Source organism: Lathamus discolor, chromosome 6 (genome assembly GCF_037157495.1).
Source record: "Lathamus discolor isolate bLatDis1 chromosome 6, bLatDis1.hap1, whole genome shotgun sequence".
Classification (NCBI taxonomy): domain Eukaryota; kingdom Metazoa; phylum Chordata; class Aves; order Psittaciformes; family Psittacidae; genus Lathamus; species Lathamus discolor.
This window is the reverse complement of record NC_088889.1, coordinates 2,406,860-2,420,197: the sequence shown is the minus strand read 5'-3', so window position 1 is coordinate 2,420,197 and position 13,338 is coordinate 2,406,860. Positions and strand designations below refer to the sequence as shown.

Sequence of the window (13,338 nt, the reverse complement as noted above, 5' to 3'; positions counted from 1 at the left end):
TGTAATACCAGTTTTATACATTTTATTTGTACTCCTCTGTCACACATATAAAATCATAGAATCATAGAATAGTTTGGGTTGGAAAGGACCTTAAGATCATCCAGTTCCAATCCCTATGCCATGGGCAGGGACACCTCACACTAAACCGTGTCGCCCAAGGCTCTGTCCAGCCTGGCCTTGAACATTGCCAGGGATGGAGCACTCACAACCTCCCTGGGCAACCCATTCCAGTGCCTCACCACTCTCACAAGAAAGAACTTCTTCCTTAGATCCAATCTAAACTTCCCCTGTTTCAGTTTTAACCCGTTACCCCTTGTCCTGTCACTACAGTCCCTGATGAAGAGTCCCTCCCCAGCATCCCTATAGGCCCCCTTCAGGTACTGGAGGGCTGCTATGAGGTCTCCACGCAGCCTTCTCTTCTCCAGGCTGAACAGCCCCAACTTCCTCAGCCTGTCTTCATACGGGAGGTGCTCCAGTCCCCTGATCATCCTCGTGGCCTCCTCTGGACTTGTTCCAACAGTTCCATGTCCTTTTTATGTTCAGGACACCTCACTTCTTCCTCATTCCGCCCCCCCCAAATCCGGTGAAGGAGGTGCTTGCGTATAGTTAAAGTTGCAGTAATGTATCTGCCTTCTTACATGTGTTTCTCCTCTTGATCTTTCGAGGGTGGACTAAAATGAGAACTAATATCCCTCACTAAGGTGAAATTGGCATCCAATCTGTTGACCTGATCGATGAGGTGCCAGGTATCTGCTGCCTGTGCTTCTGCTCTGCAGGTGCGTGCTGTGAAGACAGAGAAGGGCAGGAGGTTGGAGTCGATGAATGGTGACTTTCTCTAGGGGCTGGGGAAGGAAAGCTCTTTCAGAGGATGTAGTAACATGTATTCCTCTGACAAGAAAATAAACCCAAACCCAAGGCTAATAAGCAAATGTCAGGCCAGGTACACTGCTGCTGTGCTGCTGTCAGGGGTCAGGGGCTGCTCTGCCAAATGCTGGCAGGTGTGAGCATTGCATTTCTGTCCCAGCCAGCCCTCAAGCCATGGGGCCCAGCCCAGCTGAGCAAAGCTGCTGTTGCCTGGGCAGGGGCTGCAGGGGCTGAGAGCTTGGATCTCACAGGGGAAGGAATAGAACTGAAAGCTCCTAGAAGCATCAGACAAGTGATGAAGGAAGCTGCATCTTTCTGGCCCAGGGAAGTTTCTTCTCGCGGTGGGAGGAAGCTGTTGAGGTGGGGAAGGGGAAGCTCAATTTGGTGCTGAAGCTTGAGCCCTGGGTTGGTGCCGTGGCTTCCTGGTGCCCTGCAGCACGGGCTGGCCACAGGCAGAGCGATTTTAAATGCCCATGAATTCAAGCAGAACGAGGCCCTGCTCACCTCTTTGCCACTTCTTTTAAGCCTCTCATCTGTCTAGAAATACGTAACGGGGTCGGTATTGCTGTAGACATGAGTTCCCTGCTTCTTCACAGCAGCAGTGTTACAGCCTGATGTACTTCCGCTGGGAGTCAACCTTAAATTAGTTACACACTGCACTCTTCCACAGAGATTTTGTTCTTTATCTAGCATTAAATAGACCTTCAGTAGCCATTAAATAGCAGAAACTGTTTCGACTCAGGGAAATGCTGGTGTGCTCTTTATGGGGGCTGTAGTCCAAAGGTAAGACAACCCAATAGGAAGATCAAACGTTTGAGACCTTTTGCTCTGTCTTTGTTCTGTACAGGGGGAAGGTAAATAAGTCGGTTCTCTATGAGCCAGGTTCCAGCTTTACCATCAGACCAGGTTCTGGAAAAGAACCTTCTCCACGAAGGAAAAGCTTGAACAGGGCACTGCTGTAAACCTGTAAACCTGCAAAGCTGTGCTGACTGTAGAAACCTGGGTTGAGCGACAAACAGGAAAAGGTCACTAACAAACAGCTGCATGAAGGAGGAAGAGCCCAGAAACCTGCTGAGCACAGGCAGTGCTTGTTTGAGGCTTCACATCTATTGATGCCAACATCTGCCGGCCTTCAGCAAACTGCTGCAGCCCCACATGTGCCAGACGAACAGACAAGGTAGCACCAATTGCAGGCAGTGCAGGGGCATTAAGTGACATTTATCCTGCTCTGCTGTTAACACTGTTGTAGGTTTTTCCTGTGACTGAGTCCAGGAGAAATATTTGCACTGCAAATATGACTGAACACCTGAAAAATAACCAGGTTCTGTCGGGTATTACTGCAAAGTAAGACACTGATTTCAAACTAATATTCAGATGGGAGGATTTAAATAAATACATTTCAATTGAAGGCTACAGTCGCACATGAAAAATCAACAAGCGCTTACTGTGTATTAGCCTGATACCAAATCAAACTAATTTCCCCAATCATAAAAGTTTATGCTACACCTGCACCAAAAAGAGCTGCAAAACCCCAGCTTTTTGCAATTTAGCACACAGAGAAACACAGCAGGTGCCTCAGGGTGATGGGAAGAGCACATGCTTTGCTCCAGTGTACAAAGCAGTCGTGCAGGTATGTGTTAACATGTCTTAGAGGCCTTCTTCTTTAAACGTATTTAATATGTTCTAACCAAAGAGCTGCTGCTTTAGACCATCTACAAATTGCAGGTATCCAGAGGAAGAAAAAAGCCACAGCAACCTTATTTCACCAGTAGCAAAGTTAAGAAGCACCCAAGGAGGTCACCTGGGAAGACTATTACGTGAACAGTAAAGAGTTTCTTGGTCCTTTGGAAGAGTATTCCCCATTCCCACCCAGTAAGTATGTGCCATGATGTTCATTTCGTATAGAAAGAAGTTTGATCCTGTGCCTCTTCACTTTGCTGGATAATAAGCTTGGTTTAAATAACACACTTCTTTAAACAGATGGAACACTAAAATACTGAGTGGTTTGGTCACTGCTGACGTGGTGAAAAGGGGCATCTTGCCCAGAAGCTGCTGAATCCCAGACAGGCACTTCCAAAAGACATTCACAGAAGGGCACTGCACTCCTGAGTCCAAGGACACACTGAGTCATCAGCATGGTTTCACCATGGTCCTGGCAGAGGCTGCAGCTCTCTGGGCTCAGGTAATGCACACATTGAAGTATTTTGGGGTGTTTTATGTATGCAATGATTGTCCGTTACCCAGCATCTCTCTGTGCAGGAAGGCAGCAGGAGAGAACTGAGCACAGGCTGCCATGGGTTGCCATGTATCAGGTCTGAAGGCTGCTGAACAGCACCATAGCTCATATACTCTGTTCTGGTCAGGCTGCCATGGAGATCATGGCTTTTATTGCTGTCAATAGGGGGATGGCAAGCAAAGGTGTGGAGCAGTGAACAGGGGTTCCTTGACAGTATCTGCCCTTTGGTGGGGATTCATCACTACCACATCTTAAAACGCTTTCAAAGCGCCTTCATTCATAGTAAAGGTCACACAAGTACCATATTTCACATAATTTCTTTGCTCTCTGAAATGAAATGAGGTGAACGGTGCTGGAAATCATTGAATGAGGTTTGTGCATCAAAACCTAAAAATACTTCCTGCATGGCATCACACTTATTTGCTGTCATCTCTATTTCTCTTGCTAAAGGTGTTTTTGTCCTTTTCTTAAGGCCCTTAATGAATTTAACAATACTGTCTAGAAATGGACTTTGATTTAGTGGAACAGTAGAATTCACTCTCTGTTTATTCTCATTTGCCATGCAAAATGGAGAGCAAAAAGAAAAAGCCCTTCAAGCTCATTCAGTCCAACCATTCCCAGCACTGCCAAGGCTACCCCTAACCCATGGCACTGAGGCCTCTTCTCCATGGTGTGTGAGCACTTTCAGGGCCGGTGCCTGCAGCCCTGCCCTGGGCAGCCTGTTCCAATGCCTGAGCACCCTCTGGGGCAGGAATTGTTCCTCAGCTCCATCTAAACCTGCCCTGGCGCAGCTTGAGGCTGGTTCCTCTTGTCCCATCCCTTGTCCCTTGGGAGCAGAGCCCAGCCCCTCCTGGCTCCATCCTCCTGTCAGGCAGTTGGAGGGAGTGATAACGTCCCCACTCATCCTAAGATGAAGAGAAGTACACGCTTGTAGTTGTCTACCTGTGCCTTGATTAGGTGAAATTAACTCCTAATACAATTATCAAAGTTTGGAGAGTGAAATTGTTTGCATTCTCAATCACATCAACCAGTGCATCATGTAAGTCTGGGAGCAGAAGACCCCCAACATGTTGTCCATATTTAACAAAAACCTGAGCATCTCCCCCACATCTCCATTCTATCTGGCCCTAAACTTACAACATGCAAGATCATTTTATTTTCAAGAGTCTCCTCAGTGCTTCCTTCACCTCCTTATTCCTCAGGCTGTAGATCAAGGGGTTCAGCATGGGAGTCACCATGGTGTAGAGCACCACAGCCCATTTATCTGCTCCTCTTGAGCTGTCTGAGCTGGGGAATAAATACATAAAAAAGGATGCCCCATAGAAGATGCTGACAGTGGTGAGGTGGGAGGTGCAGGTGGAGAAGGATTTGCGCTTGCCCTCGGCTGAATTGATTCTCAGGATGGTGGGGATGATGGCCATGTAGGAGAGCAGGACAACCAGGATGCTGGACGCACCAAAGAGAGATGCTGCAGTGGTCAGAATGATGCGGCTGAGGGTGGTGTTGGAGGTGGAGAGAGAGATGAGAGGGGAAATGTCACAGAAGAAGAGGTCGATGGCGCTGGAGCTGCAGAAGGACAGGGTGGACATGCTGATGGTCTGTCCCTCGCCATTGGTCAGCCCCACGAGGTACGAGCCAGACACCAGCTGGAAACAGCACTTTGGGGACATGACAAGGGGGTAGAGCAGGGGATGGCAAATGGCCACGTAACGATCATAGGCCATCGAAGACAGCAGGAAGCATTCAGTTATCCCAAAATGTTGAAAGAGGAAGACCTGAGCCACACACCCAGCATAAGCAATGATGTTCTTCTCTGACATCAAGTCAACCAACATCTTGGGGGTGACGATGGTGGAAGAACAGAGGTCTACAAAGGCCAGGTTGCCCAGCAAATAATACATGGGGGAGTGGAGGTGGGGGCTGGCCCTGATTAAGATGATGATGCCCAGGTTGCCCACGATGGTGACAAGGTAGGTGAGCAGGAAGAGCAGGAACATGTTGCCCTGAGTCACCGGGTCCTCTGTGAAGCCCGCCAGGCTGAACTCGGTCACTTGGGTGCAATTGCTTTGTGCCATGGGCTGGATGGTGCTTTCTGTGTGAGCTCCTGCCTGCAGGTTTCTTCTCCAACAGGCAGGGATGTCCCAGGTGGAAAAGCCTCTGTGTGGTGGGAGCTGCTCAGAGAGAGCTCTGCATGATGTAAAGGGAGAGTTCAGGCACAGACCAATGAGGAAGAGCTTGGTGAAAGTCCTGTCCCAGCACAGGTAGAACAAAGGGGTGCTCCAGCAGTTAAACACCATGGCACAACGTGGTGCCTGCTCCTCTGGCTCCCCTTGAGATGTTGAGCAATGACCTCTGTGGAAAGCAGTGGGAGGTTGCACACCCGAGTAGCTTTACCTTAATGGTGCACTTCATTGCATTAGTGCTCAGCCTGGGGCTTGTAGTTCATCTGTCTCAATGTGGAACACAGAGAAATGTGGTGCTGTCACAGTGCAGAGTTCATCCTTCATCCGTCTGTGGGCATTTACCAACCACCCACTCCTTCCTTCTCTGCTTCTGTTTTTTTTCCGAACTGGAATGAATTCCTGACCTATGGAAAGTACAGGTTGGAAAGGGCAACCTGCTCTGGTGGAAGGTGTCCCTGCCCATCACAGGGGGTTGGAACTGTGTGAGATTTAAGGTCTCTTCCAACACAAGCCATACTATGATCCTATGCAACCTTACACAATGGTTAATATTGGTTTCCCCTCCCTCCTGACACACTCTTTCAGATCTAAAACCTTTTCATGGTTCTTCAACCTGTTCCTTGAGTCTCCAATAGAAATGGGCAAACCCCTGAGCTCCCCAATCTTTTCCTGAACACATGTTTTGGGGGAAAAAAAGTCATCTTTTGGACCTGCCTCATCTCAGCAATGGGGAGCACCCTGAGTGTCCTGTACAGGAAAGCTCTGTACAGGAGGGTGTTCTACAGGAGGGTGATCTCCAAAGCTGCCTTCTCAGCAGCAGCGTGGGGAGGACACAGCACAAGCAGCTCCCTGGGAAGCCCAGAGCATCATCAAGAAGCCCAGGACCCTGCAGTAGGGCAGGAGATGGAGACAGGAGCTGCTGCTTGTTGGCAAGAGAGAACCACAGCAGAATGATGGGCTGAAAGATGCTGCCCCTCACTTACCTCTCAGCTCTGTCTCTGCTGCCCTCCTGATGCTCTCGGAGATGGATGTGAAGATGAACGTGCCTGGAGCTGTGCAGGGAGCCTGGGAATGAACCAGCATCAGCAACTCCCTTCCTATTTCATATGATGTGGGGATGTGGGACTGTGAATGTCTTTGGGCCCCAGGAGGTGACAAAGCCCACAGCAGGTCATTATCTCTTCTCTGTGCTGCTTGGTTTGCAGAAGAAGTGTACCCAGAGGAGATGACCTCAGCTTGAGCGAGCAACAGGGCTTTGGGCTCCCTTAGAGCAAACCACAGAACAACCCCACCTTTCACATCCACTTTTGGAGCATTTCTGAGGCAGCTACAGCTGCACAAGGGGCATGGTTGACATTATCATGGCAGGGAGCTGAGGGGGGACCTTGCCAGTGGGAGCTGGTACCAGAGTCATCAGCAATGTCAGGCACTGCAGGCAATGGATCAGCTTTCCACCTGCCTTCAATTCCTTGTACTCAAAGCATAGCTCACAAGTTTGGCTGCAAAGAGCCAACAGAAGATCGTGGTGACCTTGCTAACAGTGAGGTAAACGCTGGTCACTGCTTCTTGTCCAGGCAGCCATCAATGCTCACATCACCCAAGGCACTCAGGTTGGCCAGGCTTAACTTACCCTTAGTACATCCATACTGGTTACTCATGGTCACTCTCCTGTCCTTCCTCTGCCTGGAGATGGCTTCCTGAGGAATTTGGTTCTTAATCCCATGGTGGACCAAGTCAGCCCCAGTCGTTGTGCTCCCCTGGATGATGACATTCACCTTCTTCTACCCATCGTGCTGAAAGCACAAGAGACAAAGGAGAGCCTGAGGGAGTGGTGCCCGAAAGTGGAAGGAAGGAGATGGGAAGGAACAGATGAGGAGTGTGGTAAAGGAGTGAAATGGGCAGCAACAGGGGAAAAGGGCCCTTCTGAAGGGATGCTTTAGGGTTGCCCCTGTCGCTGGTGGCTCTGGTGGATGCTCCCAAGCCCACCGCAGAATCCCAGAGAGGTTTGTGTTGGAAGGGACCTTAAAGCTCCTCCAGTTCCAACCCCTGCCACTGGCAGGGACACCTTCCACTGGAGCAGCTTGCTCCAAGCCCCTGTGTCCAACCTGGCCTTGAGCACTGTCAGGGATGGGGCAGCCACAGCTTCTCTGGGCACCCTGTGCCAGCGCCTCAGCACCCTCACAGGGAAGAGCTTCTGCCTAAGAGCTCATCTCAGTCTCCCCTCTGGCAGGTTAAAGCCTTCATGGGGGTTGTGAGGGAACTCCTTCTACAGCCAAATATGAAAGCAAAGTGCATGCTTACAGCGGGAGACGAATGGGACCAAGCTGGCTCTGCAAGGCATGGGATATGTGATGGACACAGCTGGGTGTGCACAGAGATGATCCCTCTTTGCTTTGCATGAGTCCTGGTCCCAAATCCTTGTAGTGCTCACACAGCCCCCATGGCCACCCTGCAGCACATGGGGGACTGAGGGTCTCCTCTCTGCTATGATGGCCATAGGAAGGATTTAAGCACTGATCCCTAAGAAGTGAAAGCTGAGTCCCAGTTTGGAGCCAGCTCCATGCAGAGCAGGGAGGGATTTCAGTCCAGTGCCTCCATCACCAGGGTACCAGCAGGGGCAGAAGCCGCCAGCATCCCTATGAGAATGTCCTCTGTTTTCTGCGGAGCCCCAGGATCCTTCATCCTGCCCCATGATGTGCAGTGAGGTGATGGAGTTTGCAGTTTGAAGGGGAGTATGGAGCAGACCCTTTGCTCTCTGCCCCCTCCAGCCTTTATCCCTGTGTCAATGACCTCCCTGCAAACATCCCTTGTTCTGGCGGTGACAGCTTCTCCCCATTCATCTCTTGCTGTCAGGCTGGGATTGAGCATGGAGATGGGATTTGCGGGACAAGATGAGAGCTTCCTGGTGCCAGCACAGAGACAGGACCAGCATTTGGGATGGGTGCAAGGGAGAGGGGACCACATTCCACATTTCTTTTCCCTATTCCTTAGCTATACAGGATTTGCATGAGCAGCCACAACACTGCGGATGCTTCAACACCTCCCTGTGCTTTTTAAGATAAAGTGTTGATGGCTGAGCTGATGGTACCCAGAGGGGCTTTGACCAGGGGAGTTAGTCACAGCAACCCCTATGTCCCTTCGATCACATGTATGACATCACATCTTCCTTCCTTGTAAGGAAACCAAGAGGAGAAGGAGCCTCAAACTTCATTGCAATTCACAGTCACCAACCTGGAGGAAGAAATTACCCTCAATTATCCCAGGCCACTTTCCCTCACAGCAAACACCAATTAACTTTATTGAGTTATAGCCTTGGTCACTGATAAATATCTATTATTCTTGCAAGATTCCTGACCTTGTCCCTCAGCTCCAATAAAATTCCTCACTCTTACCTGCGAGCTCTTTATTAAAGCTGCTGGGGTGGGAGGGAAGAGGAAGTGCAGTTTTACATCTGCTTGCTGAAAAAGAGTCAGAGAAAAGGATTCAAAAGCTTCATTGCATTTGTTTGTGCCTTTCAAAGAGAAGAAGCTGGTGGGAATCAAGATCTCAAGCTGCATATTCAAATATCAAGGGGAATCCCTCCCCAGGATGCAGCTTCACAAGAGATTACACTTCAAAGGGAATTGGAGACAGTACAATTCTTAATACAGGATGATGAACTGTGCTGAGACCACCCACTGGTAAAGAGAATTTGGGCACATCAAGGGCTCATCCCATTCATTTTAAAGGGTATTTAACATTCATCCTAATTCCTGTTTACGTACATGGTGAGATAAATGGAAATCAGCTGGCAATAAGCACCCACATCCCATGTCCATGCCCATCTCATGCTAAAGCACACCATGGAAAACCAAACTGTCTATGTCACTTACAAATTAAGCCTGTTGATGGTGACTTAGTGCTGGCACAAAAGTGTCTTCTGCTTGTGGTCAACGAAGGAGACACGATCAATGCAATTAAATGTTGAAAAGTTAGGAAGGACAGAGGCCTTTGAAATCGGACCAGGAAATAGCACTTGAATGTAATGTTCAATTTCTCACTCTAATTTCCCTCTCTGAATAGACTATCTCCTAAGTTGCCCATGTAGGGATATGGTCGGGATGGAGAGGGACTGGCAGAACAGTGAGCACTGGCTGGGCTGTTGGGTGCAGAGGGTGACAGATTCTGGACAGTCTGCAGGATCCCGAAGACTGCCACATGGGTTTGTCTCCTAAATCTATGTGAACAGAACAGAAGGAGAACACCATGGGGTGCAGGACCCATCCCACAGTACCTGAGCAAGAGCAGTAGGGAAGGAACAGAGACCTGGGCCAAGTTCAGCCAAGATTGCAGGGCGTCAAGCAAGTGGGGGATTATGAGGCAGATCCAAGACCAAGCCAAACCAAGCCAACACAGGTCAAATCAATGCCCTGTTCAGGGTCAGGTCAGCAATTGCTAGGAAGATACATGAGCAAGCTTTGGTCACCATCAAAGGATTCCATAGATGTGCACAACTCCTCCTAAACTGGAAACCAAACCACAAACATAGCCTAACATCCCTGGGCTGAGGTTAAATAGAGGTGGGAGACAAATGGGCAGAGTGGGGATGGAGCCCCAGCTGAGGCTGCTCAGGGGGATGAAGGCCTATTCACCCTGGGACAATTCATCACTGCCTCAAATGCCCATTTCTCACCCTTGAATACAGTGGAAACCCTAAAGCACCAGCTCAGCTGTTGGACATCCAGGCACTATATGTGGATAATCCCACTGGGGCTGGAAAACTGGGCTCTCAAGTATGCACAGAGGGAAAAGAGGAGCTCCCGAGAAAGGGTCACTTGTGCTTCCTGTCACATATAGGGACTCTTTTCAAGATCTGAAATGTCTCTAAGCCCATGCTCATTCTGTTGGCAATGACAGACAGAAAGCTTGGCATAGTCCATAGGTATGTCAGAAGCATCCTATGAGCTGCTCATCACTGCTGCTGCTCTGTAGCTGTTCTCAGGTTTGGCTCATGCACACCATGTCTCTCAGATGCCCCAGCACCACAATGCCTTTCAGAGGTGATTTCACATCCTTTGCTTTTCCTTCTCTTTGTTTTCCTCTGGTAAAGCATGAGCAGCCCTGGAGGCTTCCTCCCAGGAGAGCACATGCAACTGTATTTACAGCCCCAGCACCACAGGCTGGGCTCTTGGAGTCTGGCACGAGCTTCCCTCTCTTCACATCAGGTGCTTCACAGAGGTGATGCTGGGTATAAACCCTTGGCTCCCATCACTCGGTGGCAGAAGGAAGGCACAGGAGGTAACATCAAGACGAAGCAAAGCCTCACCTGCATTGAGGCAGTGGGCTTTTTTCTTCATGTCCTCGTTTCCTCTTTGGGAAAGCTGTGTCAGGAAAACAGCCTTACCAACGTGGGTTTTCTTTATAAGAAGAGGAAGCAATGGTTTGTGCAGGTTTTCTTTTACACAGGCAGCTAAAGCAAGATGCACTGATTTATTCAAGGGTTAAATGAGGATGAGTCTTATATCGTTATAAAGAAATGCAGCATTTCAGATTGTCAGCAGAATATAGTCACTAACAAATCAGCCTTAGGAATTAGCACACTGTAATATAAACTGAGCTTTCAAGTATGCAACTCAATGCCCATGGGTTTAGGATGCTTCAGTGTGCTGGAGCTCAGAAATATATAAATCATGACTTTAGCAATGTGAATGTTTTGTGTTGTGAATGATCTCAAAGAGTTTGAGAAATGTGTTTTGTAACTGGAACGATAATCAAAAGCCAAGGGAAATGTCTGGAGGATGTGTAAGCAGGTCTATCACTGGGACTTTCTCCAGGTTTACGTACACTGCTACGAGGTTACTCTGAGGTGCCTTCCGGCACACACAGCCTCCAAACTGAAAGTGAATAAGGATCTGATACTTTCCTCAAACCTGAAATAACCTGAAAACTCACGTGCTTCAATAAATCCATAGTTTAAGGTTTCTAAGCATAGAAAAACAAAACTGCCATTTGTTGCTTCAACACGCTCCCTGTTAAAAGTACCTCAATTAACAAAATATAATCTGTATATAATTTGGGTTGCAATATACATTAGAATATATGAATTCCATCAAAATGTGACAGTTGCTTGATTGATTGCAGTTAGATATGGTCCAAAACTGAATCAATTTTTAATCACTGTGATGTTTCTCTTCCTTTTGTCTCAGCAGGGAACACCAGGTCATGGGGGGAAATCAAACCCAGATTGAATTCATCCTCTTGGGAATTACAGGCAGCCCAGGTGCGCAGACCCCTCTTTTTCTCTTGTTCCTTTTGATTTACATTGTCACTTTGGTGGGGAACATTGGCATTATCACATTGGTTCGGTTGTCTCCCAGCCTCCACACCCCCATGTACTTCTTCCTCACCCATTTTGCCTTCACTGAAGTCTGCTATTCCACAGTCATCTCCCCCAGGATGCTGGCAGACCTGTTATCAGAGGACAAAACCATTTCTTTCACTGGCTGCATGATGCAGTTCCTCATCTTCGCGTTCTTTGCTACTATTGAGTGTCACCTCCTGGCCATGATGGCCTACGACCGCCACACTGCTATCTGCCAGCCCCTGCTTTATGTGACCATCAGCAGCTGGTAGCATCATCCTACCTATTCGCCTTCCTCAGTGCCATCATCTACACATGGTGCTTGTTTGGAGGTTCCTTCTGTGGTCCCACCCACATCGACCACTTCTTCTGTGATGTTGTTCCTGTGCTAAAGCTCGTGTGCTCTGACACCCACAGCAGTGAGACGGTCATCTTTGCCTTTGTCACCATCAATGTGGTGGGCACGAGCGTGGTCATTTTGCTCTCCTACATCTCTATCATCTGTACCATGCTAAGGGTGTGCTCAGCACAGAGCAGGGCCAGAGCCTTCCACACCTGCGCCTCTCATTTGATGGCCATTTCCTTGTTCTTCGGGACATCATTCTTCATGTACCTACAACCTCCGTCTAACCGCAGAAGCCTGGATAAGGTGGTCTCTATCTTCTACACAATGGTCACCCCCATGTTCAATCCATTCATTTACAGCCTCAGGAACAAGGAGGTGAAGGAGGCTCTGATCAAGTGCACGAGGAGGTTCTTCAGCCACTGGCAACATAGAAGAGTTCCGTCATCCAGGACATGAACGGTTCATGTCCAGTGTGAAAGCCCATGGGGCACTGAAATATTGAGATTTTCCACTGATACTCATGTCTTTATGGAAGTTCTTCCACAGTTTCTGCACAAAAGTTTATGACAGTATTGAATGAGAAACAGACCCCCAAAATCACACCCTTCTTGGAAGAAAACAAGAGGAGACTGAGCCTCAAACTTCATTTCACTTCGCAATCCCCAGCCTGGAGGAAGAAATTACCCTCAATTATCCCAGGCCTCTTTTCCTCACAGGAAACAAGTATCACATTTATTCATTTACAACTTTTGTCACTGATAAAGATGTGTTTTTCTTGCAAGATTTTTGACCTTGTCCCTCAGCTCCAATAACATTCCTCACTCTTACCTGTGATCTCTATTAAAGCTGCTGGGGTGGGAGGGAAGAGGAAGTGCAGTTTTACATTTGCTTGCTGAAAAAGAGTCAGAGCAAAGGTTTCAAAAGATTCATTGCATTTGTTTGTGCCTTTCAAAGAGCAGAAGCTGGTGGGAATCGAGGTCTCAAGCTGCATTTGGAATATCAAGGGGAATCTGTCCCGAGGCTGTAGCTTCACAATAGATTTCACTTAAAGGAAGTGTCGTGGTTTAAACAAAAGTCATCCATAAATCACACAGTTGCTCTCTCACTCCCCACCTTCTTGCCCTCCCCCTACATGCAGAGGAATAGAGAAGAGAATCGAAAAGAATGCAACTCCCACGGGTTGAGATAAGAACAGTTTAGTAACCAAGGTATAACACAAATCACCACTGCTACCACCAATGATAATAACGATAAAGGAAATAACAAGAGGAAAGAATACAACACCTCAACACCAGCTGACCAATAACTCACCCCACTCCCCCCAGCAGAGCACCGACTGATACCTCCTCCAACCCTGCAGTCCCAGCCC

General features: G+C 48.4%; 1 protein-coding gene and 1 pseudogene across 1 annotated transcript; one reads left to right on the top strand and one right to left on the bottom strand.

The window, feature by feature from the left end:
* Positions 1-4,248: 4,248 nt before the first annotated feature.
* Positions 4,249-5,265, bottom strand: LOC136016906 (olfactory receptor 8U9-like). Its single transcript, XM_065684650.1, has one exon. The coding sequence runs from the start codon at positions 5,173-5,175 to the stop codon at positions 4,249-4,251; it is 927 nt and encodes a 308-aa protein (XP_065540722.1). The 5' UTR covers positions 5,176-5,265.
* A 6,315-nt stretch (positions 5,266-11,580) lies between these two features.
* Positions 11,581-12,425, top strand: LOC136016728 (olfactory receptor 5G25-like; annotated as a pseudogene).
* The last annotated feature ends 913 nt before the right edge of the window (positions 12,426-13,338 follow it).

Excerpts from the sequence above, each read along its gene's own strand:
- LOC136016906 (XM_065684650.1), bottom strand. The coding sequence starts at position 5,175 with ATGGCACAAAGCAATTGCACCCAAGTGACCGAGTTCAGCCTGGCGGGC.